The sequence below is a fragment of the Pseudopipra pipra genome, chromosome 3 (assembly GCF_036250125.1).
Source record: "Pseudopipra pipra isolate bDixPip1 chromosome 3, bDixPip1.hap1, whole genome shotgun sequence".
Taxonomy (NCBI): domain Eukaryota; kingdom Metazoa; phylum Chordata; class Aves; order Passeriformes; family Pipridae; genus Pseudopipra; species Pseudopipra pipra.
Genome location: NC_087551.1, coordinates 97,450,124 through 97,477,505, shown reverse-complemented (window position 1 = coordinate 97,477,505; position 27,382 = coordinate 97,450,124). Strand labels below are relative to the sequence as shown.

Below are 27,382 nucleotides of genomic sequence, written 5' to 3'. Positions count from 1 at the left end.
GATACTAAGATACCTCTCGATTCAAAGGCTAAGACGAGGGGTGACTGAAATGTGTTAACTACTTATAAGTTGTCTTTGATGGTACCATATTGGCATTACCTAGGATAGCAAGCTCAGCTCCTTACAAGCACATTCTGTTTTTCTTTTAGGTTTAAATTCAGGATTTATATTTTTCCTTCAGAATATACTCTTCTTCTTTAAATACTCTTATTTCCTCTAGGAAAACATTCTTTCTACAATTAACAGTCCTACCAGTGGATTAACAATATAAATATCATTTATGTGGTAGTAAATGTGTTTTCTTCTTAGAGGCTAGATACACTAGAAGACTATAAAAAAAAAAAGAAAAAAACCCCTGTTTTTAAAACTTTTCTGAATTCACTTCTTCCAAACATCTGCCCAGTAGGGTTGACTTGGTCCTAATGTGCCACATTTTTCCTCTATTAGCAAAGTAAGGAACAAGTCTAGAATAATTCTTAGATTACAAATCTGAATTATGTCCAGTTTTGAAGACTGCAGACATTTTGCTGTTTAGTACCTTTCAGTTCAGGATTTCAACACTGACCTCTCACTGAAACAAACTTATACAAGGTCATTATACCTTTCAGTATATTTCAACTGGCTGCATTTAAACCATGGAAAATGCAAGTGCATCCAATTCCTTACTCCAGATTATAGACAAAGGCTAGACCCTGCCTCTGTCTTGTCCTGTCTAAGACTGAAAAACTTGTTTTGCATCCCTCTGTCCATATCTTGTTTTCCATGGCCAAAATTGGTCTCAATGACTGAAGGTGCTCTCACTGGTTGATCCTGAAAAGGACTGTGGGCTGATCATGGATCACACCTTGGCTTCCTCACAGCAATTAGACCAAGCCAAAAATGATTTACTGAATGAAAGGGAAAATGTGACTAAGTCCGTTACTGTTCTAATTGAAACTTTGATTTTATAAAGAAACCCAACAAAATAATTGATGATAAAATATAAAGCTCAACTAGCTGCTATCAAATACCTTATATTTATTTCATAAATGAGAAAAAACACCACTGAGCAATAAATCATTTATTCAAAAACATCTATACAAAATAACACTTTTTTAGATGTACACTTTTAGATTTTTAAAGTGCATTTCTTCATTGCTACAATATCTGATTTGTTAATTTACACTGTACATTCATAATTTATAAAAAAAATAATTGGTGAATATTTTTCGAGTTGGATGCTAATAACAGTGACAGAGAGCACATATTCCATTATAGAAATCACTTTTGAAGTGTGTACATATACAAACTATTCATATCCAGATTTAAAGACACTACTGTGACAATAGCAAGAGTATCACTAGAAAGTGGAACTACAGTATACTGTACGATAATAGATTCTTGTTATAAAAGGTTATTTAAAAGTGCAAAATACATACCCTCTGCCTTTATATTACTCCCTAGTTTATTTTTTACCATTTATTTAATCCCTTTCTGACTTTCTGAACTCAGCAGATAAAATTAGAGTAATTTTACAATATGCAAATCTACAATCACACACGTTGCAAGGCGGCATTTCCAATTAAAAAAAAAAAGCAAAGCTACACACAAAAAACCCTCTCTATTTCAGATGTCTGTTTTAATTTGCCAACTGAAATACATAAAATGTATAATAAAATATATAGTAAATACCATTTAGATGTGCAACACTATGAGTATGAAAAAATGTTGTTCATTTTATTTTGTTTGCTTATTACAGTATTACCTGTAAGTAGTTGCCTATCCTAAGATGATCATATACATGGCCTCATTTTGGTGCATGATATTTTGGCCCTCAGTACAACCTTTCTCCAAAACAGAAGGAAACTTGCAATTTGCAAAAACCCCAAAGAACCTCAACAAACATCTAATTGCCTCATGACCAAGATGAACAACATTCAGACATTCTCTATGTGTCTGTATTGAATTTTGATACCTATTTACATTTGGCTGTATTATGAACTGCTGAACTAATGCATTTTTAGAACAGAGGTAGTGAATTGCCAGGAAACATTTAATAAGATATAGTTATTGGCTGTAATAGAGTATACTAATCCAAATGTTTTTCTTCTTAAAAAAGAAATTCTGAGTTTGTGTTGTTTAAAGTTTTAAAACTGAAAATCTTGTGCTAATTACTTGCTGTAGATAACTTTGATTTTTTTTCCTGTGCCAGATATTTCAATATTCTTGATTTTTCAAAACTTATGTGAATTATGGAAGATAATCTTTCCCTTTCAATAAAGATTTCCAGGGTATAAATAAGAACAAATCGCAATTAGAGGTGAAAACCTGAGTATTAATGTCACCAGTGATGATTTAAACCTAGAGCCCTGAGTTCTTAGGGAATTCTGACAATGCCAATTGACTTTCAAAGGCATGACTGAAAGTGGCTTAAAAGATTTCCTATAAAGTATCCATGTATCTTTTTCTACTTTGGGTGAAAATAAAAATTCACTAAAAAGAATATCTGAATTCTACACTTTTTTTTTCAATGAACAACAGAACACAGGAGTCAGCCTTATACCACATTGTGGGTTACTGATCACAACATGAACCAGCTCTAGACATCACTGTCAGTGATATACTTACACTGGAGAAAAGCACTAATTTCATTAAAAATCACCACACTTCACCTCCATAATATATTCTTGTAAGTTTTCACCAAGAAGTGGCAATTGCCTTTTACTTTGCAAACAAGATTGCATGATGGACGAGAGGAGAAGCAATGGCTGGGTATTTCAAACTGATAATTTTGGGATGGAAATTCTCACATATTTAGTGAATGGCTCAGTAACTAATGGTGCTTGTTACCCACAATGGACAGACTGTGGTATTCAAGGTAGAAATTCCTGGAAATATTCATATAAAAGTGGGAATGCTATTAATAGAAATTTCAAGGACACATAACAACTAGTTTTCTCAAATAAGAAGTCAAGTAGCTTTCCCTTCTTTTCACTTACCACTTTCACAAATAATAATGTTTTGCCTCCATTTTTCTACAGCTAAGTGAAACCTGAGAACATTCTGAGAACTTTAATTCCAAATCATAAGTGATTTAGGGAATGTTATCTTTACCAACCTAAGCCATTAATCATGCTTCTATTGAAACAGGACTAGTACTTAACTAATATACTACAGAATATGCTGAAATACTTGAATTAAAATTACCCCCCCATCTTATTCCATAACAATTCTTTTTTTTTCTTCTTCTTTTTTTTTTTTTTTTTTAATTTATTTTCCAGGGGATATAAAGGGAAATACAGATCTGAGCATCTAACATCATAAATTGTTATTAACTTTTTAAAAATAATCATGGCTTATAACAAATACTAAATTATTTTTTTCTCCTGTGCTGGAATAAAGATAATGCAATAAGCATAAATAATAAATCACTTATATACACCTCATAGTGTTATGGCAATGTAAAATTTTGAAATAACTGACATTTTGTATTGTCAATATAGTAAGCTATCAGAAAGTTCCAAACGAGGTGAAAGTTCCAAACTCCAAATGGAGTTCCTATCTCCATCTGTCTTTGAGAGATTTAAGAACTCCAAAATATGTGGTTTGGAAATAAGAAATTTTGATTAAATTGATTAACAGAGGCACTAAACAAGATATGATAAAAACACAACAATCCAAGGATGCTGGTATAGGTGAAAAAATGCAGTTAATGGTAGAAATATGTCTAGTGAACAGGCACCTGCTGTGGGAACAGCAAACACAAAGGAATGAGCTGAGAAAATTTTCAGTGACCAGCAGTGACCTCTTGGAGAATCGAATTTCTTCTCTGAATGTTTATATTGTTCCCCAAAAGGAATGACTAAAATCATAATCTTGGGAACAGGGCAGTGAGTTATACACATATATGCTTCAAAAAGACATGCAGAAAGTACTTGCATTTGCAAAATCACTCACTAGCACAAAAAGGAAAAAAAAAAACCTAAAAGCCAAGACCTCACTTGGACTACTTAGGACCACTGTTCCATAACAATTGAGCAGTATTTGTGCTCATGCTGTGCAAGGAATTGTTGAATAATTCTCTTTTCCTACTCTTCCAATTTGTAACTGTGTATACTGCCTACTCTAGACTGCATAACAGTTTCTCAGGACTCAGTGTATTCCCAAGCATCTGGTTCCGTGCTGTTCCAGTGGAACTCATTCATGTGTTGTTGTTTTTTTTTTTCTGTTCACGTCCCAAGTTTTTCATTTGAGAGAGCACTTTTACAGTTTAAATATATTTTTTCCCACCACTGAATTAATATTTAAAATTACTTCTAAGTATCAGTGCTCTGTTTATACAGTAGACTATGCAGTCCTGTCCTTTATTTCAAACACTGCACACAGCTATGGCATAAAGAAAATGATTCAACAGCAATAAGTTGGCCATGTATAAAAGGTGGTTAGAAGTACTTATATGTGGTTTTGCAGAGCTTTGTGTTCCAGACAAGTGCCTTCTGAACGCAATTATCTCATTTACAAGATGGTTTTTACATCTTTTGTCTTTCTGACTGTAATCAGATATTGTACTGCAACCATTGTTTTCTCACCAAAAAAAAAATTATGCAAATATTAAATGTTTGAAACTAAATGACAAGTCACTCGAGTAGATTTGTCTCTTATTATATACTTTAAATTAGCTCACTGTTGCCTGTACAAGGTGAACAAGAGACAACTGCACAAGTTCTAGGCAGTGAATTAACCCAACTCTTAAGTCTTCAGCGTGAGCAGGCACCATTTTCAAAGTGGAGGAAAAAAGTGGTGGGTGCTGTGATAATCATGGTGATTAACAAGCTGAGGAAGCACAGCTAAAATCACAGAGTAATACGGAACCAAGACAATCAGAGAACACAAAGAGGAGATTCAGATACCTCTCATTTTCAGTACTTGCTGACAGTGAATTGGTTTTTGTCCTAATCTGCAGAATGGGAATTTTTAATGAAAAGAGTGATCACCCCTTAAGCTCTGCTGTTATTAAAATAGAAGAACTTGGAAACATCTTTATAAACCAGGGCCTATTTTCTGAAATGAAGCGTGGTGGCAGGAAAACTGACAGGTTGGGGATTCCCCAAGTGCTGGATCCTGGAGACTCAAGTCTCTGCTGTCTGGACTTGGGCAGATTGATTGTTGGTTGGGACGAATTGCCAGATGTACAACAGCTGTGCTGGGATGCACAGAAATCTACTTTTTCAATTCATCCCAGTAAGTACTCTTCCAAATTCAGCTTATAATTCATGTTAGGGTATCAGAAAACCTTTTGTTTGTGGAGGCAAATCAGTTCAACCAGGAAAAAAAGGCAACAACCAAAGTTAAGTATAGACAACAAAAAAAAGTACAAGAAAAAAATTCAAATTAATAGATGTTTCCCTATCAAGATTCATCCTCCTTTTACTTGTAATAGTTGGGAATCACACTTTCGTTTCACCCTGTGTGTGTAGAAGACAGGCTGAGGCCACACTTCCCTTGCTAGGACCTTTAATCTGCTTGTAATGCCATTTGACTAACCCATGGAGGCTTAAGGGAAGGTAGAAAAGACTAAAAAACTGTGCTAAATGAAAATGGGTCTTTTTTACACTTAAGGACAGCTTTTCATAGAACGACAGAAATAATTTTGGTTGGAAAAGAATATTTGTCCCATTTTGTTTCAATTTTGACTCAAGGAAGAAAAGCACTTTTTTTCTGGGTCTAAATATAAAACTGTTCCTCACTCTCAAAAATCTGAGATAAAATGCATGTAAGAAATGGTGGAACTTTGCTTTCCGATGTAGCAGCATAGGGAATGTGCAGGACGCAGAGCTTCCAGGAGTAAGTGGAGGTGGCTCTGGATAAAGCCTCTAAAGACTCAGGCATGAATTTAAAAGGAGAAACATTAAGCAATGATGCAGCTGAACAGGCAGATCCTCTGAATGACCTCTCACATTTGAAAATGTGATTGTACTATGATTTAAAGGATGCCTTTCCTACCCTGCATAGCTATGTTGCCATGAATACAAAATAAATGGCTTAGTTTGATATGACTAGAAATTATTAGAATTTAGAAACATAAAGATGGCTTTTAATAGACTTTTTAATAGACTTTTCAAGTTCATCAAGTGTGTTTATTTTCTTCTACTCATAATGCAATTATGATGCTCTCATCAGACTAAGAATATTTTGCAGAAAATCTCCTATACTTTTAATTTCATTTCAAACCCACCACTGAAGCACACTTCTAGTGAGGCTAATCTATTTGACCTGAAAAGTCAAAGGATAGATTCTCAGATAAGCAATCATAGGTAATCAAGCTATTACAGCTTAATGATGACTTCCACTCATCAACTGAGGCACAGCAATCATCTATACACATATGTCCTAGTTAGGCCAGCTGAGACCAGTTCATCATGGTATGGGTGTAACCCAAAACTGTGTATTCTATAGCCTTCCATGCCATTTCCCAGAAATTGTTAGCAGTAGAGGCCTGTAGATGTTTCTGTCCTCATACTCTTTTATGGAATTCCCCGCTCTGAGGGAAGGACTGAGCATCCTCATACCCTTTTATGGAATTCCCTGCTCTGAGGGAAGGACTGAGCATTCCTACCTGAACTGGAGAATATTTAAACTTGGAGTTTTGGAACCTTTTTACCACTCGTGGGATCCAGAGGAGGACTGCAGCTCACTGCTCTCAACCAGACTGAGACCACCACCCTCGACTGGACTGCAATCACCATTTTGACCAGACTGCAACAGCTCTCCCACCAGCAGGTTTTTCCACTCTCCCTTTACTTTGGACTCAGGGGGGCCCCAGGGAACACCGCTTTGTTCATGCCCCAGGGTGCTGGGTTGTACATTTGGGTTTTTGTGGATTGAAGCCGGTTGTTTGTCTGTATAATCATACTTGTGTTGTTTTATTAAATTGTTATTCTGACTTGTGGTCTCTCTTTTGAGTTGAGTTCATTCCCCCTGCTGGTTTACCTTTAAACCAGCACAACATATTCCCAGCTGGCTGCAGTTATTAACTATCGGTAAACAACTGTGAAGGTCTAGGAACTCAAAGTGAGTGCCTATAGTTAGTAGATGGTTGTACACTTAGCAATTTAATTATTAGGTTCCTTTGGAGGAATTTAAATAATCACACGTAACACTAGAACAGCTAGATCTATTTCCCATGGCAGGATCTGTTCACAGCAAGAGGGAAGCTGGTCATGGAACTCCGTTTCTCAAGCTGCCTGTGAAGGAACCTCTAAAGACATTTAACAGCTTGGACTGTCACTGACAGTCCATTGTCTAGATTCTCACTAACTAGAGTTCGCAGAGGAATTACAGTTTTATCCATACCTAAGGAAGGTCTTGCTTGACCAACCTGCTCTTCTCCTATGACAAAGTGACCTACCTAGTATAGGAGGGAAAGGATGTGGATATAGTCTATCTAGGCTTCAGTAAAGTATTTGGCATCATCTGCAACAGCATCCTCCTAGAAAAACTGTCAGCACACAGCTTGGATGGGTGGACTCTCCAATAGGAAAAAACTGCCTGGATGGCTGAGCCCAGAGAGCTGTGGTGAATGGAGCTAAATCCAGTTGGCAGCTGGTTGCTAGCAGTGTTCTCCAGAGCTCAGTTTTGGGGCTGGTCCTGTTTAACATCTTTGTTGATAATCTGGACATGGGGGTTGAGTGAACTCTCAGTAAATTTGCAGACACCACTAAGTTGGGTGGGAATGTTGATCTTCTGGAGGGCAGGAAGTCTCTACAGAGAAACCTGGAAGACTCAATCATTGGGCCGAGGACAACTGCATGAGCTTCAAACAGGCCAAGTGGCGGGTCCTGCACTTGGGTCACAACAACTGTATGCAGCCCTACAGGCTGGGGAGCAGTGTCTTGAGAGCTGTTTAGCAGAAAGGGACTTGGAAGTGCTGGTTGACAGCCAGCTCAATATAAGCCAGCAGTGTGGCCAGATGGCCAAGAAGGACAACGGCATCTTGGCCTATATCAAGAATAGTGTGGCCAGCAGGACTAAGGAAGTGATTGTCCCCCTGTACTCAGCACTGATGAGGCCACACCTTGAGTACTGTGCTCAGTTTTGGGCCCCTCACTTTAAAAAGGACAATGAGATGCTGAAGGATGTCCAGAGGAGGGCAACGAGGCTGGTGAAGGATCTAGAAACATGTCTTATGAGGGATGGCTGAGGGAGCTGGGTTTGTTTAGTCTTGAGTAAGGAGACTCAGAGAGGACCTCATTGCTCTCTACAACTACTTCAAAGGAGGTTGTAAGTGAGGTGTGTCTGCAGTGAGAGGACAAGAGAAAAAGGCTTTAAGCTGAGATGGGAAGGATTCAGAGTAGATATTAGAAAAAAAAATTTCACTATTAGAGTTGTCAGGTATTGGAATAGGTTGCCCAGAGAGGAGGCTGAGTCACCATCTCTGGAGGTGTTAAAAAGGCATCTGGATCTGGCACTGGGTGATGTGGTTTAGTGGTTTTAGGGTTACAGTGGTAGTGCTGGGTAGATGGTTGGACTGGATGATCTTAAAGACTTCTCCCAGCCTTGATGATTCTATGATTTTATGATTCTACCTTACCCTGGTTAATAGCTACATGTCCTTTCTGTAGGTGTTTAAAATACATCATCTGCCTGTTCCTTAGCTGGAAGCAGTTCTCTGATAGAAAATCCTACAGGCAGTCTGCAAACACACTGCAAGTAGCACACAGTGAATGGTGCTGGGTTGTATTGTCAGGTGCCAGAGTTCAGCTTTTAGAAGTCTGATATGATGGAGACAAGAGAGCTGTCTACACAAAAATTTTTTTGAAGAGTTGAATCAATCTGAGAAATTCCTTCCTATGTATTTGATACTGGTCCCTCACTTTTCTAAGTGTTGCAAAACAGCCTGACACAAATTGGTAGTTCTTATGTCCACATGGTTTGGAACACATCTTAATACAAAAACCCTTCACATTCTTGATACCAAGATATTCCCTCTTCCTTATGCTATAGAAATGTTCCTAGTTTTTGCAATGTTTAATGAAATGCTCATTTCCTCATTTTCAATTTGATTAGGAGTTCAAATAATTAAAGTAGATCTGCACACAGTTCCGGCAATTTCCAAACTCTGGTGTTGAATAATGAATACTGACCTGCCCTAGGTACATACCTTTGGAGTTATTTCATACAGTTTCAACTCTTAACTTTTGAGTTTGGAGGGCACATTTTCATGCCATAGAGACATAATTCTTGGTGTACTTTGAATGTTAAAATTAAAAAGGAATGTGAGAAAAAGAAGAGTAGGATGGAGCATAGAACTAAAAATTTTAGATCTTAACTTTCTTCTCATTTTTAGTCAAAAAAAAAAGGAAAAAAAGGGAGGAAAAAAATAACATCAATTAATCAAATTGTTTGAGAACAACTACAGAGATTTTTCAGGCAATTGAATTTTTTCAGACCAAGAGATGAGAATTTAATTGTAAAAGAATGAAGTTTGATTGATTTTTTTGAAAGAGCTATGACAAACACAACATATAATCTTTCAGAAAAATGACCTTGAAAAAATGAAAGTGGTATGATAAATCTAAGGGTAGTGTATATTGTAGATTAAGATGCACCAACAAAATTGAAGCAATCGATTAGCAAGCATTGTACAAAAATGGGATCCACTGTTATACACAGGTTAACATACAGGCACTTACAAACTGTTGGGAAAGTAGTGTAGCTGTGGATGGTAGAGAATATATTGTGCTTATTAAAAAGTATATTGAAAATAATTTTTAAAAAAATTACACCTATACCTTGCCTATGTGCCTGTATTGTTATGAAACAAAATATTAGTTGTCCAACTAGGAGAACATTTTCTCTGCTGACAGGGGAGCTAAGCAATTCTGGGTGCAAAGAACCACTTGATGAATGGTAAAGCTATTTAGATAAAGAAAAAAAACCCAGAAACCTCTATGTTTCTAAGATAGATAAAGTAACATCATAAGTGAGCATGGCATATAAATGGATTTACTACCAATGAGAAGGCATTTATTGTTGAGGGATGTATACTAATTAGCATGGCAAAAGATATACTGCACTGTTGGGTCTACTAGGACATACCAGACAAGACTGAAGTATGGTGCAAGTTTTCCAAGAGGAAAATCTTGTACAAGATCTTATTGATTAAAGCAGAGAAACCTTGTTTACAACCTTTTCATATGAGCATTCAGAAACTGTGTTTTTTGGGGTAATTAATTTCCTGATTGCAATTGAAGATCTTTCTCCACAGGATATAAAACATGAGAAACTTATTAGCGATTAAAATAAAATGAAAAAATACTGACACAGTGGAAATAGTTAATGTGGCAACAAAAGGCATTAGAAGCTCTTGGCTTTATAGAATTAGGGTGACAAGTATTGTAACAAAATAAAAGAATGTTAAGAGTATTTTGATATCTTAGTAAAACTCTAAAAAAATAAAGTGCAGAGGAAATCAACAAGCAAACTAAAGGAGATTATTAGCAGGACTGGGAAAAAAAGGAAGACTTGGGACTCTGTGTAAGTGCCTGGGAACTCAGAATCTGGTGATGTCACAACAGCATTCTCACCTACTGTATGGAGCGAGTTAACTGAAACTCCTCAGTGCCTTGATCCAAAAGAAGGCAAAGGGCAAAATAAATATAAGTTTGGTTATGATTCTAATTACTTTTTCTTTCATCCTGCTATGAATATCCTGGTGATGGGGAGAAATAAATCTCTAATAATACTAAAAATGCTGATAAAAACATAATTGACTGGTACAAAGAACTGAAGCCCAGAAATGTATTTGACATTCAACCTTGCAGTTGTGTTTGGATGGTTACTGTTCCCTACTTCTCTTTGATTGCATATATTTCCCCATTTGAGTTCTGTGAAAGTACCAATATGATGCGATATGTGCTAGTAAGTGCTGGAGCTTTTGTGGAAGCCACTGTGCTCTGAGTGGCAGGCAAAACTGCTACCTTTACTCCAAAAATTCTTCATAGTATTACATATAGTTAGAGTACAAATGCAAATCATACCACTTCTCCAAGTCTTAGTGTGAAACATTTAAAAAACGGGGTTTTTCTCCAGCTTTATCCAACAATAAAACAATCTGACTAAACACACTGGTTCTGTAAGAGATTTCTACTTTAAAGCACAGGGAAAGTTTTATCTCTAAAACCAATTAAATATTCATATTCACGCAGCCAGGGAATACTTTTCTGTCATCCGTGGAAAAAGAAAACAGTGAGCTAATTATGTACTCTACTTATGGATGTTGTAGGGCAGTAATTTAGCTCAGTTCTGAATGTTAATTGAACGAAGTGCTTAAAGACACAGTAGAATGTCTCTAATATTTTTTTTTAAGAGTAGCTCAATGTTCCAAGAGTCAGTGCATCCCCTGGGACATAGAACTCATCCATGAATTAGTACAATTTCTACTGCCTCATTTGATAAATATTTTCTACTAAGCACTAGGTAGTAACTGCTAGCTGGGAAAAACAGGCTAAGGCTTTTTCTTTCCTCCCCTCTGCCTGTTAAAGGAGATGACAAACTTCTGATTTAAACTCCATTCACTTCAGGATTGTTTTATTTTATTCTCATAATCCTGTAACACTGGTCGTGATTGCTACTTTTTATTGTATTGGTGTGTAAATCTGACATTAATGCTATCTATAGAAAATTGAGCTGTCAAAAAAACCTATGTGGTAGTATAGGAAAATTTAGGCTTGTCAATGGAGAAAGATGCCTTCTCAGAATGTGATTCAATCCACTAGTTTTAGGCATCTATTGTAGGAATAAAACACTCCCTGAAACTGCTGATCTCTTTTCACCAATACAGAGTGGAGACTAGATGATTAACACAGGCCAGACAACTCATTTCTACCTTAACTCATTAATAAGCATTGATTATGAGATTTCCATCATAGCTGAGAATTTAGAAACATTTAAAAACTTTACAGCTACTTAGCCTAGAAATAGAAGAGAAATAATGTTCCAAGAATAATTTGTAATTAGGAAAGAAAAATAAAGTTTTTCTTACATTTAACTTCCTTTCTCTGCTTGGTTGACTCACAGTCGTAGAGATCTATGCAGCTGAGATGCTTCTGCCACTCACAGCTCTGATGTGTAGACTTGCACAATAAATCATCTTTTTGCACTGAAAAAAAGAGTCTGTGATTTAAACTAGAGGTCGGAATACCTGCATAACTGCAACTTGTACAGGGTATAATGGCAGCCATTCCAAATAAAAGATTACAGCCTTCAGCCCAAACAGTTCTGAGTTTGATTCCTTACTGAAAAGTCAGCAGTTTTTTCAGTAGGAATGAACCTTTAACTGACAATGTAGGCAGCTGTGCACTGAGGGACTATTAGAAAAGAAAAGCATTTTTATTCCTCTGTGTATTATTTAAAATAGTACATATTTTTTCAGGTTAAGTCCTGTAAAAGTCATTGGGACTTAAAACAGCAGTGGATTTTGGCTCATGTCCATGAAATTAGATAACTATGAAAATCTATTACTTGACAATTTTTCTGGTTGAACTAGATTAAAATACATCTTCAATTTCATCTTGCATGCCACACAAATCCCTTTTGTACTTCTTAACAAATTTACTACAAGGTCTTTTAGTTCACATAAGATAGTTGCTTCTCGACGTGTTTCAACACAAAAGTACCCAAACATTTTTGAAGCATAGGTTAAGCAACAAAATACGTGATATATCTTACATTTTTTCTTTACAGTCTTTTCATCTATAACTCAATGAATAGCAATTCAAAGTAAGAGAACTACACTGAAAGATGGATTTGCAAGAGTGATAGGTACTTTTAGCTTGCATACCTAAGTAAAGAAGGTTTTTCAGATTGCACAGTCTGTCCATCTGTCCATCCCTCCCCTGCTTCTGTTTTTGTACTGCTTTGTCCCATTTCCCATGCACTGGAAAGAAGGACAGACATCACCGCTTTGCCACTCACGAGAGCATGGGGGAAAGTACTTCCTTCCTAACATTTACCCTCTCTGCCCTCAAAAACTTACTGGAGAACACAGGAAAACTATATTAAATGAAAAATCAACCACAGCAGTAAACAAAAAGCAGAAAAATTGCATTGCCATTATACACAGTTCACTTTGAACACTGTGATAGAGATACTCAGGTAGGGGGGAAGTGTTATAAAACACTGACGGTATTTTGGTAGAAGTATTTATGGAGCTGTACTTAAAAAGAAATTCAGGCATTTTTAAATACTGCTTACATCACTACAAAGATCAGACTACACATTAAAGGTTTTGTGGAAAAGTCATGCCTTGTCTGAAGTTATGAATTAATGTAGTTCAGATATAAGACAGGATTTTAGATTTATGGTTGCAAAGTGTGTCAGAGCTTAGCCCTCCTCCCCCAGAAAATTATTATTTAAGCTTCAGGCCTACTGGCTCAAGGGTGGGAATCACTTTGAAATACTTTTCCTAAGATCCTAAGATCCTAAGCTTAGAAGAATTCAGTTAGATTTCTACAACTTGAGCTTTGGATCGCCACAGCCTCAATATTATAATTCTGTGCTTTATGATTACAGGCAAAAAAAAAATAATATAGGTCAGATTAAGTCAGTGAGACTCTCTGGCAACATCTAAATTTATAAATAAAATTGTCAGGGCCTGTTTTCTATCCCTGAGGCCATTGGGCAGAGCTTGGCCACAACCCCCCTGTTAGATGCTCTGCTGCTTTCAACAGGGCAGCACAACCAAGCCATGCACTGAGAACAGAGCTGAGCTGACTTTAGCTTGATTGTGTACAGGATTTTTTTCTGCAGATTTTAATCACTGTAGAGCAAAAAATGCAAGAAATTATTTTAACAAATCATCAGTATGATTCAAGTCCAGCGCCTAAGTCCATGCTGTACTGCTCCATAATTTATAAGACACTGATGAGCCTTCCTCTGATATAAATCAACAGTACTACCCATTTGCTCAAAATCATGTTTGTAGATGGATTATTTTTAGCCATTTAACCAAGTTCTGAGTTTAAATAAACACATAATTTCAATTTACAGAGATTACCCTCTTTTTACTCATTTCTAATCACAAGTGACTATCTTGATTTGTGATGGTGCCCAATTTTATAACTCTATGTTTGTATGCTTCTTTCCGTAGCCTGCTGTTTAAGGTGCTGCTGTAGCAAATGCCTCTCTCCTCCTACCCCTTATTCAATTCTGGTATCCCTTTGTCCTCCTAGAAAAAATAAAGGAAAACTATACACAAATGCATAATGAGGTAGTAAGACTAAAGCTTAGTATATAACCAGTATACAACAGAGCATATTAAAATTTCTTTAGTGATCTGATTAGCAATCAAATATTTGACATTCCAGCTGCCCAGTCACCATAAAGCAACTGTTCTCTGCCCCACAGTGTGATTCCTGAGAGGTGACTGTGGAAGGTACCTACACAGTAGCAGATCTATTTATCATTTGTGAATCTTATTATTTTGCTACTTTGAGGTCTTTAGTGAGCTGAAAAGTGGCACAAATACTCAAAACTTTGACAGAAAAAATATATGCATGTTACATGATGCACACACTGAAAGCAATGACAAAATAATGCACTTTACTGACAAAAAAAAATTTTGATAAATTAATATAAGCAACCAAACAAATTGGAAGCACAACATTTTCACATATGAGGCATTTGACAAAGAAATGCAAGGTGCTATGCAAGTCCTACACAACCTATATAACAGCTGAGTAACTAGCTATCCATGAGCTCTTCCCAGGCTCTGGCAGCTTGCTCAGAAGACTGGCCTTTAGTCCCTGCCTTGAGGTTGTTGCACAATGTGAAAAGAAAGAAAAAGCAAGTGAGCAAATAAAGATACACAGAATCCTCATTAAAAATATGTTTGGAGGATTATTTCTAAAATACAATGCTAAAATTCAGAGGATGAATTTATAAGAATTTTTCTCTAGTATTCCTTGAGATTGATTTGGACATAAAGAAGAAAACTACTATCTTGCAAAAACAGTAGCAAACATAGCTCATTAAAAGCCTAAAAGAATTTAGAAATTCCATGAAACAAATAACTAAATTACTGACAGACTATGTGATAAACTAATATTAATTTCTTTTAAGTTTTTATTGTATTTTGGAAGATATGTTTATAATTACATGATTCTTAAAACATTAAGCCTAGAGGTCTGACTGTAGCATCAGTTCTGTACTAGTTGGTACAGTTTTCTACTGTAATTACCATATTAGTGTTGAACTTTGTCTACGACAAAATATCAGAAAAACAAAATTGAAGAAATTCCATAATTCTTTACCTTACACTCTGACATTTATAATTGTTCATGCTAATAACTGAGAATTGATTTAAGAAATACATTCTAATGTTAATGCTTTAATTTGTGAATGTTAAAATCTCAGTAAATACGGCAAGCAGAAAATAAAATAGAAAGCTGAGAATAAAATGGAATATTTTGAATAAATGTGTGTATGAGAAAGAATTCTTTTAAATTTAATTTAATATATGAACGAGATTATCTATTAAAATACCACAATGACTATAAATATTTATTTTAAATTGAAAAATAATATTTATCACCTCTGTTAAATATTGTTTAAACAGGAGTTAGAACTCCCACTATGCCTCCTTGCAAACAACATCAGAACCCTAAACAACACAGTGCCTACTGTTCAAATTAATTTCTCTATGGATAACACTTAGAAACGAGTAATCTTCCTGGTACGATCAAATCACCTGCATTAGGCACTTTATTTGTGCCTAAGCTTTAGGTGGACAGATAAGCACCCATTTGAACTACGTGCCTAAGGCCCTACTGCAGTCTGCCCAGACAGCTTAAGACCTCAAGGGAAGAATTTAAGTGACTAAACTTAAGCACTGAATTTATGTAATAACACTCCTCACCTGGGAGCTTTTAAAGGCACATACTTCTTTTCCTTAGGATACTTTAGGCTTTTACTTTAGCAGGATGCTTTACAAGACGCCTAAAATTTAGGGAGGACTTTGATGAATTCACTCCTTATCCATTGCATCTAGCTAGGATATTCTACTTGTTTGTTTTATTTTTTGAAAAAAAGTGTAATTGCCTGATGCTGTTTCAAATCTGCATGTGAGAACAACTGAGACTTCTATCACAGAAACCTGCAATATTTGGTATTATTTACAGAGAATATGCCCTAAGATTAAAATGTGTTCCTTTCATATAATTTTTCGATAGCAGGAAGAATTATCTGTGCATATAAGAAGATGATTTCAGAAGGAAGGTTAGGAATATGTTGAAAGTAAAACCATATTATTTCCTTAGCAAGGAGAAAATCCATTTTGCTTACATATAAGTCAAGGTTAGAGCTGTAGGAAAGAAAAGGTGGGTGGCCCAGAAACATCTTTACATTTTGTTATGTTCATCCTATACTGGAAGCATCATCCTCCAAACAAAACAGTTTATTAAAGAAGCTGTTCTCAAGCATACAGAGCATCACATCAAAGGGTAGCATCAAGGCAATCTGTGAACGAATAAATGAATGGGTCATGGAAACTTTATTCATAGATAAGGAAACCCTATGGCAAGTTTTCTAAAACTGAGTGCCTATAGGCAGGCTTCTTAGCTGAGTCTAAATCTCTTCACAGTTGATCTACCATGATACTTAAATACACACTTAACATTACCTTGTGCATACACGGAGGCTACTTAATGTGCTTAGAGCCAAGCATGTGCTTAAATATTTTCCTAGATCTGAAATAGAGTATTTAGTGTTTTGCCAGAGCTAAACTCTCAGGCCTTGAAAGAACCCAACTGTGGAACTATAATTTTTCAAACATATAGAAGCAAGATAAAAGTTCAATTCCTACTGCAGTTGTCTTCAATAATTACTTCTTTACTACAGTGAAGACTGTAGAAATTGCCTGTGTGCGCAGCACTTTTCAAAAGAGACTTAGAGTCCAAATTTTGGACACACACTTTTCAAGTATTACTCCACATTTCTATCAAATAAGGGGGAGTATGAATGACCATGAGAGCAGAAATCAAAATGGCACTAGAACTATTACTGAATGAATATTCATTGAGAATTTTAGATTGATGCAGAAGATGACAAACTGATTCAGTTTGACTTAGTATTTGTTAACTCATGGATTCAAAATATTTATCAGATTGTGAAAACTCTTAACATTACAGATAACACAGCTAAAAGCTTCTTATAAAATCACAAAGTTGCAATATTGTGAATGAAATAACTACTTTTTTTAAGAAAATAATTTATTTTCCATAGTCACAACATATACTCTAGTATCAGTTACTGTACATATATTTTCTTGCAATACTCTGACTGTCTATGAATAATGGATCCACAGATGCCACCTTTGCTGCTATAAAGGAGTGAATACAGTGTAAAACTGCCGTCAGATCCTGAAATTCAAGTTCCTGAAAGAAGTAAAAGAAAAAAAAAAGAAGAGAAAATGTGAATTCATATTCAGGCTTATAAACATTTTATATGAATACAGAAGAGAACAGTCAGCAAACAACAATGGATTTAACATGAAATTTGAATCTTTATAGGGAAATGTAAAGTTAAAACTTTTAAGAATAAAAGCTGTATATCCACACCCTCTTCACCGCAGGTGTCACATGTCAACTTAGTTTTTCACGTTGTGCTACCTTGTTTACCTTTTACTCAGCTTGAACAAGGAATGCAGTCAACTGGCAAGAACATTCAAATATTGCAACATAGAATCATTTAGGTTGAGAAAGACCTTTAAGATCATTGAGTCCAACCATCAACCCAGCACTTCCAAGTCCACCACCAAATCATATCTCTAAGCACCACATCTATATGTCTTTTAAATACCTCCAGGGTTGAGGACTCAACCACTTCCCTGGGCAGCCTGTTCCAATGCTTGACAACCCTTTCAGTGAAGAAATTTTTCCTAATATCCAATCTAAACCTCCCCTGGCACAACTTGAGGCTGTTTCCTTTCACACTATCACTTGTAACTTGTTTCAGGTAGTTGTAGAGAGCAATAAGATCCTCCCTGAGACTCCTTTTCTCCAGGCTAATAACCCCAGCTCCCTCAGTTGTTCCTCATATGACCTGTGCTTCAGACTCTTCATCAGCTTCATTGCTCTTCTCCAGATGTGCTCCAGAACCTCAGTGTCTTTCTTGTAGTGAGGGGCCCAGAACTGAACACAGGATTTGACCTGCGGCCTCACCAGTGCTGCATACAGGGGGACAATCACTTCCTTAGTCCTGCTGACCACACTATTTCTGATACAAGCCAGGATGTACAACCACAGGACTGTGGTGCTTTGTGTTTGTAGGATGTTCGATGTCTGTCGTAGGTATTTGTGAAGGTTGCTCAGAGAAGTGGTGTTCTGGTGGTGGATATAGCTTGCATGTAGATTACAACAGGGAAAGGGGAAGAGGACTGGGGGTTAGTTTGAAAGTACGGATTTAGTAAAAGATAGTGATGGCTTTCTGAGTTGGGAACATGTAAATGTTGCATGATCTGAGGACAGGAACACAATATGTCTCTTAGCAAGATACTATCTTGAATACAGTTTTAAGGGTGGAAATTTGGCCTCTTCAGGTTTAGAATGTAATGTGAACTTTTTCTAGAAAATAACACCAATGACACCTCTTCAAACAACTACATTGCTCTGTTAGTTTATTTTTTTTTTAAAGTAACACTTCTCTCTGTACTCAGCCAGGCAGATGAATAACTGATCATTTTATTTGCACTATATCATCTAATACCACCCTTATGTTTGTTTGCCTTATCTGTGACTGCTGATTTTTTCTTTAATTAAGATTTTCAGTTATTTAGAAGAATCTGTGCATGTCTAATATTTCAATAACCAAAGCTATTTCGGTTTACTATATGTATCGTAATATGTGGATTAAGTACAACAAAGGCACTAGAAGGAAGACATCAAGAGAAGAACAGAAAAGACTGGATTAAAAGAGTGGGAGGACAAGACTGCAAAACTTCCTGCTGGTATTGAAAATATAAAAAATGAGCACATTACACAGACCACCATCACTGTATGTGCACAGCCAAGGAAGAAAAACATATGTTCTTGTTTCATCCACCCACGTAGGAGAGCTGGATTTATCACATATCATAAGGAACTTGACAGGCCTGTTGCTTATTACCATACACACAATTTTATTGATTACTTCTGAGAGCTGTTGAATCACTATTTGAACAAAACATGACCCTGTATCACATAAAAGGCAAATAATGGAGACACTGACAGATAGTGTTATTGTGCCCTGTGCATTTCATGACTTCTTTAAGGACATTGGTTACCCGCAGTGTTTACTAGTTGTTGATAAGAGCACAAATATTACAAATATTACAACTGTATTCCTGAGCATATTTTTTTCCAATCAGATTAAAATTATAATAACATTGAAGTCAAAATAGAAACCAAAATTCTAAATTCAGTTTTATATCGCAGTAAGTATACCAGGGCTTGGTTGCTGTATCACGGATGAGAAGAATAAACATATTAGTATTGCACAGCTTGTTATAAACACACAAAGATACATTGTCATCTATGGTATGAAAGCTTCTTCAGCTACAAACTTCTATTTGGTCTCCTCTTTGTGACTGTCATTTGCACAAACAGCAGAAGGATAAGCTAAAACGTTGCGTTTACCCTGCAAGTCTAAGAACCAGATCTATGATGCCAACATTCAGTGCCAGATAATTGCAACTCTCTCTCTCAATTATACTTAAGTCCTTTAACAGTGTTCTATAGGGGTCTGGAAGAATCAGATGGATTCTCACCTACAGCTTGAGCGATTTCAAATGCCACTATGTAGTTCTAAATCCGAAACACTTTTAAATGTTGCACTGGCAGATGCAGACTTCGCTAACGCACAAGAAACTCATCTGAAAAGATGTTTGTATAAAAGAAGCCAATTAAATTCACTCATTCCAGTAAATATTAAAATACATTTCCAACAGCAATCAGTCTGTCCAATACTGTCACACAAGCAGAATCTTAACTCCTATCTACCTTATGTTGCAAATGTTTTTCGAGATCTCATGATGTTCAATAGTAAACATCCAGACTTCGGTAAGAAAAGACACGTTAATAAAAATACAGAAGGGCTTGAGTGCTACATTATGGTTTACTGATGATAGAGATTAATGTTGCAGTAAAGTGAGAGCTTTGCTTGCCCTCTCCTTATTTGCCATACCTCTCAAGAAGACTTACATGGAATAAATATGGAATAAATATCCTTTCAGAGAATAGGATTTACTGCAAAACTGCTGCAGTCTAATTGTAAAGTCACGTCACATCATACCACTGTACCACTCTGAAATTACAGAATAGTTGAGGCTTGAAGTCAGTGAAGAAAATATGCTGAATGTGCTCAGTTAAATATGCAGGGCTCTTAAATTATCTGTGTAACAGACAAGAAGTTTATGAGACCATCAATGTCTAGATGAGGTTTCAATATGGCTCACAATAGTCTATTGACACAATGGTTTCTTGTCTTTCTTTCTTCCATAAGTATTTGAGACTGAGAAGAAAAGGGAAATGTTCAATTAAAATATTCTTGTGGAATATCATCAGGAAGCTACACTTTATCTAAGGGAGATAAAGCATCAGTATGAACTTGGAAGCACTAATCTTAATTTTTCCTTTTTTTTTTTTTTAAGCACTCTTTAAAATTCAAGGTAAAGAGCATCTATTATTAAGATTACTTGCAATTTCTCAGTATTAGAGGCAGGGTAAGTTCAGAGAAGTACTGAACTGGGAAACTATGAGAAGAAATTGTAGGGAATATGAGAAACGACTGACAGGAATCTTGGCCTTATTATCTCCTTTGAACAAAAAATTTTAAAATGGAAGAATGTATTGTTCACCTAAGACTGAAGTGCAAAGAAAGAATTACTTGGCTTAAAATTTCTGGAAGGAGGAGAAACATCATCTCTAGCTAGTAACCAAGGTACAAAACCAGAATTCCCAAATGAGATTTTTTCCCCCCAAGAATTTATAAGCATATAAAATTAGACATAATCTAGAAAATTCTTTTGCAACCTTTACTGTCTTCTGCCAAGTGAACATAAGTCATCTGCATCGAGCTTCATTTTGTACATAGTGGCTCATTTACTCAGGAAAAATGAAACTTCTATTATTTGATGACACTTTTTCTCATTACTGGCTGCATTTCACTGCATAGCACCATCTGGCTCTATGTAATCTCTTTCAGTGCAATAAGCAGAGGCAGATACTGTACTGTACTATGGGTATTAGTGTTGGGTATTTTCCAACCAGCCTGTAACTTTGAAGTCTAAGAAATCATACCATTTGGGTGGTGGGCATACTCTTGAATATATGTACCAGTTATCTCAAGTGGAGAGGCTGCACAGCTGTGTCCCAGTCTCATTTAATGTGAATCCTAGTGGGTACACTGCACTGTGCAGAGGCAGTGGTAAAGAGGTATAATCACTGAAATCCTGATAAATCCTCAGCTACTTAGTATCATCCTTTCCTCTGGCCTTTAATGAGATTTTTCTGGGATCTGCCAACATTTACAACACATATATACATTTAGTTACATAGATACTTAGAATTCTGTATGAACCATTACATATCAATTTCCATCTGATACTTTCAAGGTACCTCACAAATATTCACAAAAATGTTGCCAATTACGATCTGTTTTCATTGGAACTATGTAAAATAATTTTTTTAAATGTTTTAAAAACTCTGTCCCCTGAACAAAATTTGCTGTAAAATTATCATAAGGACTCACCTTTGTAATAATTTTACAGATAAGAAAATTTTCATAAAATGCTAAAATTTACATTTTTTAATATAAAGAGTAAAATACATGTAAAAAAATTAAAAACAATTTAGGTGAGCACAAAAAATAAAAATAAAATTTAAAAGTTCAGATTGTTTACCACAACAGAAAGAGGAATGATTTAGTATTAAAGTAATAGAATTCCATTACAAGCAATGGAATTACAGCCTTTGGTCAATCACACAGGTGGATTTAATGATTTAATACACAGAGATACATGTTATAGTTTTTGCACCAATACAATCTTTCTCTCTGACCTGAAACAAGATACATAAGCTCTCTGCAAACAGATGATCATGTATAAAATGAGGACAGCAGTTTTCTTCTATCTCCAAGGAGTACTGTGAGAAATGAAGTGGAAATGGGCTGCTGCTATAGATTATTATTATAGTATTGTAAGTTTTTAAACAGATATAATATCTTTTACAGTAGAGACAAGAGACAACTCAGGTTAAGCTTGCTGATGAAATCCTGAATAATTTATTAATGTGGATCTATAAAGATGTATTTGCTGTAACTTTATGATAAACAAGAAAGCTTAGGGATTTTCTCCTTACAATTTTTTTTAACCATTAGAACGATAGGTAATATATAACTTTGTTATATAACTGTTGTTTTCATTGGTTTTGTCCACCAAAACTCAGTTGAACCTCACTCTTACCCTCTTCTCTGTCATATCAAACCAAAGTTCTCCTCATTCTTTTTAAAACCACATGATTGAAAAATCATCTATGTATTTATTTATTTATTCAGTAGGAACCTTGGGATCACAGGGCAGAATCAGTGCAGATTATGGCGTTACAGCCAAATCTCCAGATGACTTCAGTCCTGAATGAGAAACATCTGAAATTCAGTTGGGAACCTGAATTCTAGGTTTCATGTTTTTATTTGATAATTGCTGGAGAAAAAAAAAAAAGGCACTACTAATATCTCATCTACAGAAGTGACTGGACTTGTCCACAGTTCCAGATACTGCAAAGCATTGAGTGCTCTTAATTCACAGAAGAACCAATAGGTTTCAGCAATTGCTTGGCCTCTTGCAAGAATATTCCCCTTTTTAAGCTAATAACTGTTACACAATCTTTTATATTTTTAGTGAACCGTAACCATATGTGTGTTCAAAAATTTAAGTCCACTTACACAGCAGCTTAAAAATGTATTTAACATTTATATAGTTTTATTTTTCCTTTATCTTTTTAAAATGCAGTTTTTAGATATTATATCTATTATAGTTGATGAAATAACATCACAGAATCTTTCTGAAAGACTAAAATACCAACATAGCACAACTTAATAACAGGCTTATACAAACAGTGGAATAAACTTACAGGTACTACATCACTTCCGTTTATTGTGGAGTTTCTAAAGAATAGGAAGAAACTGATAAGCTGTGACATGTTCACCATACGTATGTGCAGCAGTAAATGAAATCTTTGATGCCTTGACAGTAATTTTATTTCATGTTTTACAAAACTTAGAAAGGGGATATTGCTTACCTTTGTCTCAATTTGTTTGGTGTCTAGATTCTGAAAAAGCAGCTTTACTTTTGTTTTTCCATCATCTGAAGAGCCTTTGAGTTGAGAGAATTTAAACCTCCACAGCACATTCTAAAGAGAAAGAAGTTTGATTAAGAACTCTGTTACATGTACTTACCTAGAACTATATAGATTGATGCTCAGTGTTTGTGTATTAAGATAAAGCATTAGGGCAGTAAATACACTACATGATAAGAGGCTCTTTGCAGAGCAATAAAAATTAACAGTTCTGTATCCTATGTGAAAGGAAAAGATACAATATTGATATTCACTGACTAAACAACTATTTAGATTTAAATTCTCTGAAGGTTGAATGTTTCAGTTGCCTATGTAATATCAAGATCCATGGCAAAAGCTTAATTCCATAAAGATTTATGAAGATATTTGTATCAGTTTCGCTATGAACACAGTTCCATGCCATATCTTGATCTTTCATATTCCAGCTGGCTCATCTGTATAACATAAAGAATACTGTTTTATACAGATGCTACAAAGTTAAATTTACTGATGTGTGTAATGTGGTTTGAAATCCTCAAATACACTACAGAAACACAAAAATATTATTATTGAATTTAGTCTTGGAAACCACAAAGACGTGTTCTAATTCACATAGTGGCTTGTAAAATATATAAAAATTCTAGGCTTCTTGGTCTCCTATAGGCTTATGCATGGTATCTGACTAGTGTTGGCAAATCCTAGACTGACAGATATGCTTTAATATTTATGGAGATACCTATTTAAAACAAAAGTTGGGAAATTATTTTTGAAACCAAGATAATTTTCTGTATTTATCTGAATGTTTTCTATTGATCACCTTAAAATGTATAATTCAAAAACCCTCAAGATAATAACTTGCATCTGGACTTCCTGCTGATGTTTCCTTTAATGCCTATAATCTTAATGAAAATTCTCTGCACATGTTGAAATGTGATTCAGTCCCTGGACACTGCTGAGGAAACACAATTTAAATACTTGGAAGGCTATTTCAAAAGCACACATGGAAAAAAGTTTACTATATTCCATTTTCCAACACGTCTTTTCTCAAAATATTTTTTAAGTAGACCAGTGCTACCGGTAGTCTTCAGAACCCTACTCATAGTTTAAAAGGGAATGCCCTAGAAATAAAAACTATCTCCTGGTTCCCTGCAGACATAAATGTCACTGCCTTCTTAGAGAAATATAACAGATTAAAAAAACCCCAACTATGCTACAGCACTGTGATGGTGCTTAAACTTTACATTCATGAACAGATTTTAACTGGGTCCAGAGGGCCTAATTAGACCACCTGAAAAGTGTTCAAAGCTTAAATGAGTTTGGCTCTAAACAGGATAGATGAATGTTTGCTGTGTAATATAACTGCTAAGGTGGAGATGAAACAAGAACCTAGGAACAATTTAGCAATAATAGGCATTGCTGGAGTCATCACCTCTCTCAACAGTTGACACTGAGTGGGAAAGAAGAGAAGTAGATAGTTCTGGAAGGTGGAAGAAAATGCACACTTTGGGATCCCTTCATCTCGGATGAGCAGCTGGAGACACAGGATGGGGAAGATGAACCAGCCAAGCCAACAAGAGAAAAAGAATCTCTACAAATGTGATATAAAGCAGCTGCAGACATAAAAGTATCTCTGTGGTAGGCCCAGAACAATAACAGCTGAATGAGTTAAGCCCATGATGACCCAGGAAAAGAAGTTATTCTTCCAAATAACTTTAAGAATCCACCAAAACTATTCTAGAAAAGAATTTTCTAAAAGACACTTTTATTTCTTGTGCAAGAGAGAGTAGTGAGAATATGTGAGAGAAACAACCCTGCAGGCACCAAGGTCTGCGAAGCAGCGGGAGGAGGTGCTGTTCCTGAAGGACTGCACCCCATGGGAGGGACCCACACTGGAGCAGTTCATGAAGAGCTGCAGCCCATGGGAAGGACTCATGTTGGGGAAGTTTGTGGATAACTGCTTTTCTGGAGCAGGGGAAGAGTGTGAGGAGTCCTCACCCTAAGAAGGAAGGAGTAGCAGAGATAACATGTGATGTACTCACTGCAGCCCCCATTCCTGATCTGCCTGTGCCACTGGAGGGGAGGAGATAAAGAAAATAGGGAATAAATTTAAGCCTGGGAAGGAGGGAGAGGTAGGAGGAAGGTGTTTTAAGATCAGGTTTTCATTTCCTCAGGTTTAATTTCCTCAAGTGGAGTCCCTTTTGCCCATGATGGTAAGCAGTGAGTGATCTCTCCCTGCCCTTATCTTGACCCACAAGCCTCTTGTTATATTTCCTCTCCTCTGCCCAGCTCAGGAGGAAGCTGGGGTCAATCCACCACACTCCAAAGCAAAAGTTCTTGTGCTTTTTGTTTCAGAATTTGTAATAAGAAGGCCCATTTTATATTATTTTTCAGACTATAAAAAAGAATGTTTTTCAATAAGTACATGAACTGGTTTCCCAAAAATTGAGATCCAGGTTTAGAGTCATAGAGCAAACAGCAGACTGTTTTTTATTTTAATAATCCTGTAGGAACACCTGCTGTGGTGTAAGAGCATTCTTTGCATCAATAGAAGACCTTAATTTTTTCATTATCTCAAAAAAGAAAGATATTTCAGCAAAATTGCTATGTCCCTAATGAACTGCTAATTGCTTGACCACTTTAAGAATCTTTTCTGTGTTGGTAGGAAATATTCTGAAATAGCTATGCATATGGGGCAACACAATCAACTAAAGGTGACAATTACAGGACATAAGATGAACTGCAGAAGTCACCCATTACTGCCTTACTCGGGCTTGAGGATGCAGAGGACATGTCCATCTCTCAAACAGATGAAAAATAAATGTACTCAACTTCTCCAGAATTTTTACAGTTTAACAACAGAATCAGTCTATTTGATGGTATTCTGTATTTCTCCTTAGGTAAGCAACAAAAGTTCATCTAAATTCTCTTCATCATCAATACTGAAGGTAGGCACTCTGACGGAAAGTCCTATCAATAGAGTGAGTTTATTATTTTAAAGGTGGGATTATCTGCAATCAGTCTTCACATTAAAAAGAAACACTCTATAAAATCTATAGAGAGATTACTTTTCATAGTTAATTTGTGGCTACATGAAAAATGTGTATACTCGTGCAAGAAGCACAGTTTCAGAATGCAGTATCACCTGAGGCAGGGAAGGGTATGCATATGTATTTTGTGGAATTTTATGCTACTTCATAGGATAGCACATTAATGAAATTAGTCTAAATTTTCATGCAATCTTGGTCATTATTTCTCTGCACAAAGATTTCAATAGACTTGTCCATTCTGGCCCTAAACCTACAAAATACCAACATGCAAAAAAACCCCCCTAGATCCTGTGTATTTCAAACTGCAGTGTGTTCCTTCTTAACTCAGAATGACTGACTGAATTTTTTAAATATATAGTTGAAAAATCCTTTCAGTTAGGAGTTGAAGACCATATTTGAAAGGACAGTCCTTTTACTGCATAGTTCTATTAATGCAGAAACATTATTTGTATGTATGTTTACTTCTAATTCAAACAAATGTTAAAATCCATTTAGAATAATTTAAAGTATCAATAAATTATATAAAAAATAGTAGCATTATAGACAGGACTTGGAAGTTGGCACGTACCATAAACCATGCCCTGTAGGCACTTTCCATATAGCCATTGTTTTGCAAGATAAGTTAATTTAACCTTTTAGATTCTGACTTTGAAATAAATTTGCCTTTGTTCTGTTTATTTTAGATGTGGCCTAAATTTCTTATGATAGAAGAAGAATTAATCCTATTTTATATCTGTAGCTTCAAAACAAACAGAATCAGGTGACATTTCATTTCTTTCATGATTTGTAATCTTTTACTAATCTTGAAGTTTCTTCATTACAACAAACCAAGTTCTCTGCTAAATAACCTTCTTTTGCTTTTATTGCTTGAAAAGGAAACTACTTTTTATATCTTTCTCCAAAATTTATCTTTACATGCTAAGGCACAACTATAATTGCCCCTTTCAAGTCCCAAACTGACCACATTTCAGTAGTGCTAAATAAATAAAT

The 27,382-nt window shown here is 35.7% G+C and overlaps 1 protein-coding gene across 2 annotated transcripts in view; it reads right to left on the bottom strand.

Moving 5' to 3' along the window:
• Nucleotides 1-27,382, bottom strand: part of LOC135412059 (gamma-2-syntrophin-like) — a 298,003-nt gene that overhangs the window by 55,489 nt on the left and 215,132 nt on the right. The window contains exons 16-17 of one of the 2 annotated variants that reach the window (XM_064650435.1): nt 23,310-23,420; nt 1,046-17,411 (exon numbers count right to left, since the gene is read on the bottom strand). In XM_064650435.1, coding sequence (XP_064506505.1) covers nt 17,280-17,411; nt 23,310-23,420 — 243 coding nt within the window. In that variant the 3' untranslated portion in view covers nt 1,046-17,279. Of the gene's footprint in view, nt 1-1,045; nt 17,412-23,309; nt 23,421-27,382 lie in introns of those variants that run through there. The other variant, XM_064650434.1, reaches the window with a different exon arrangement.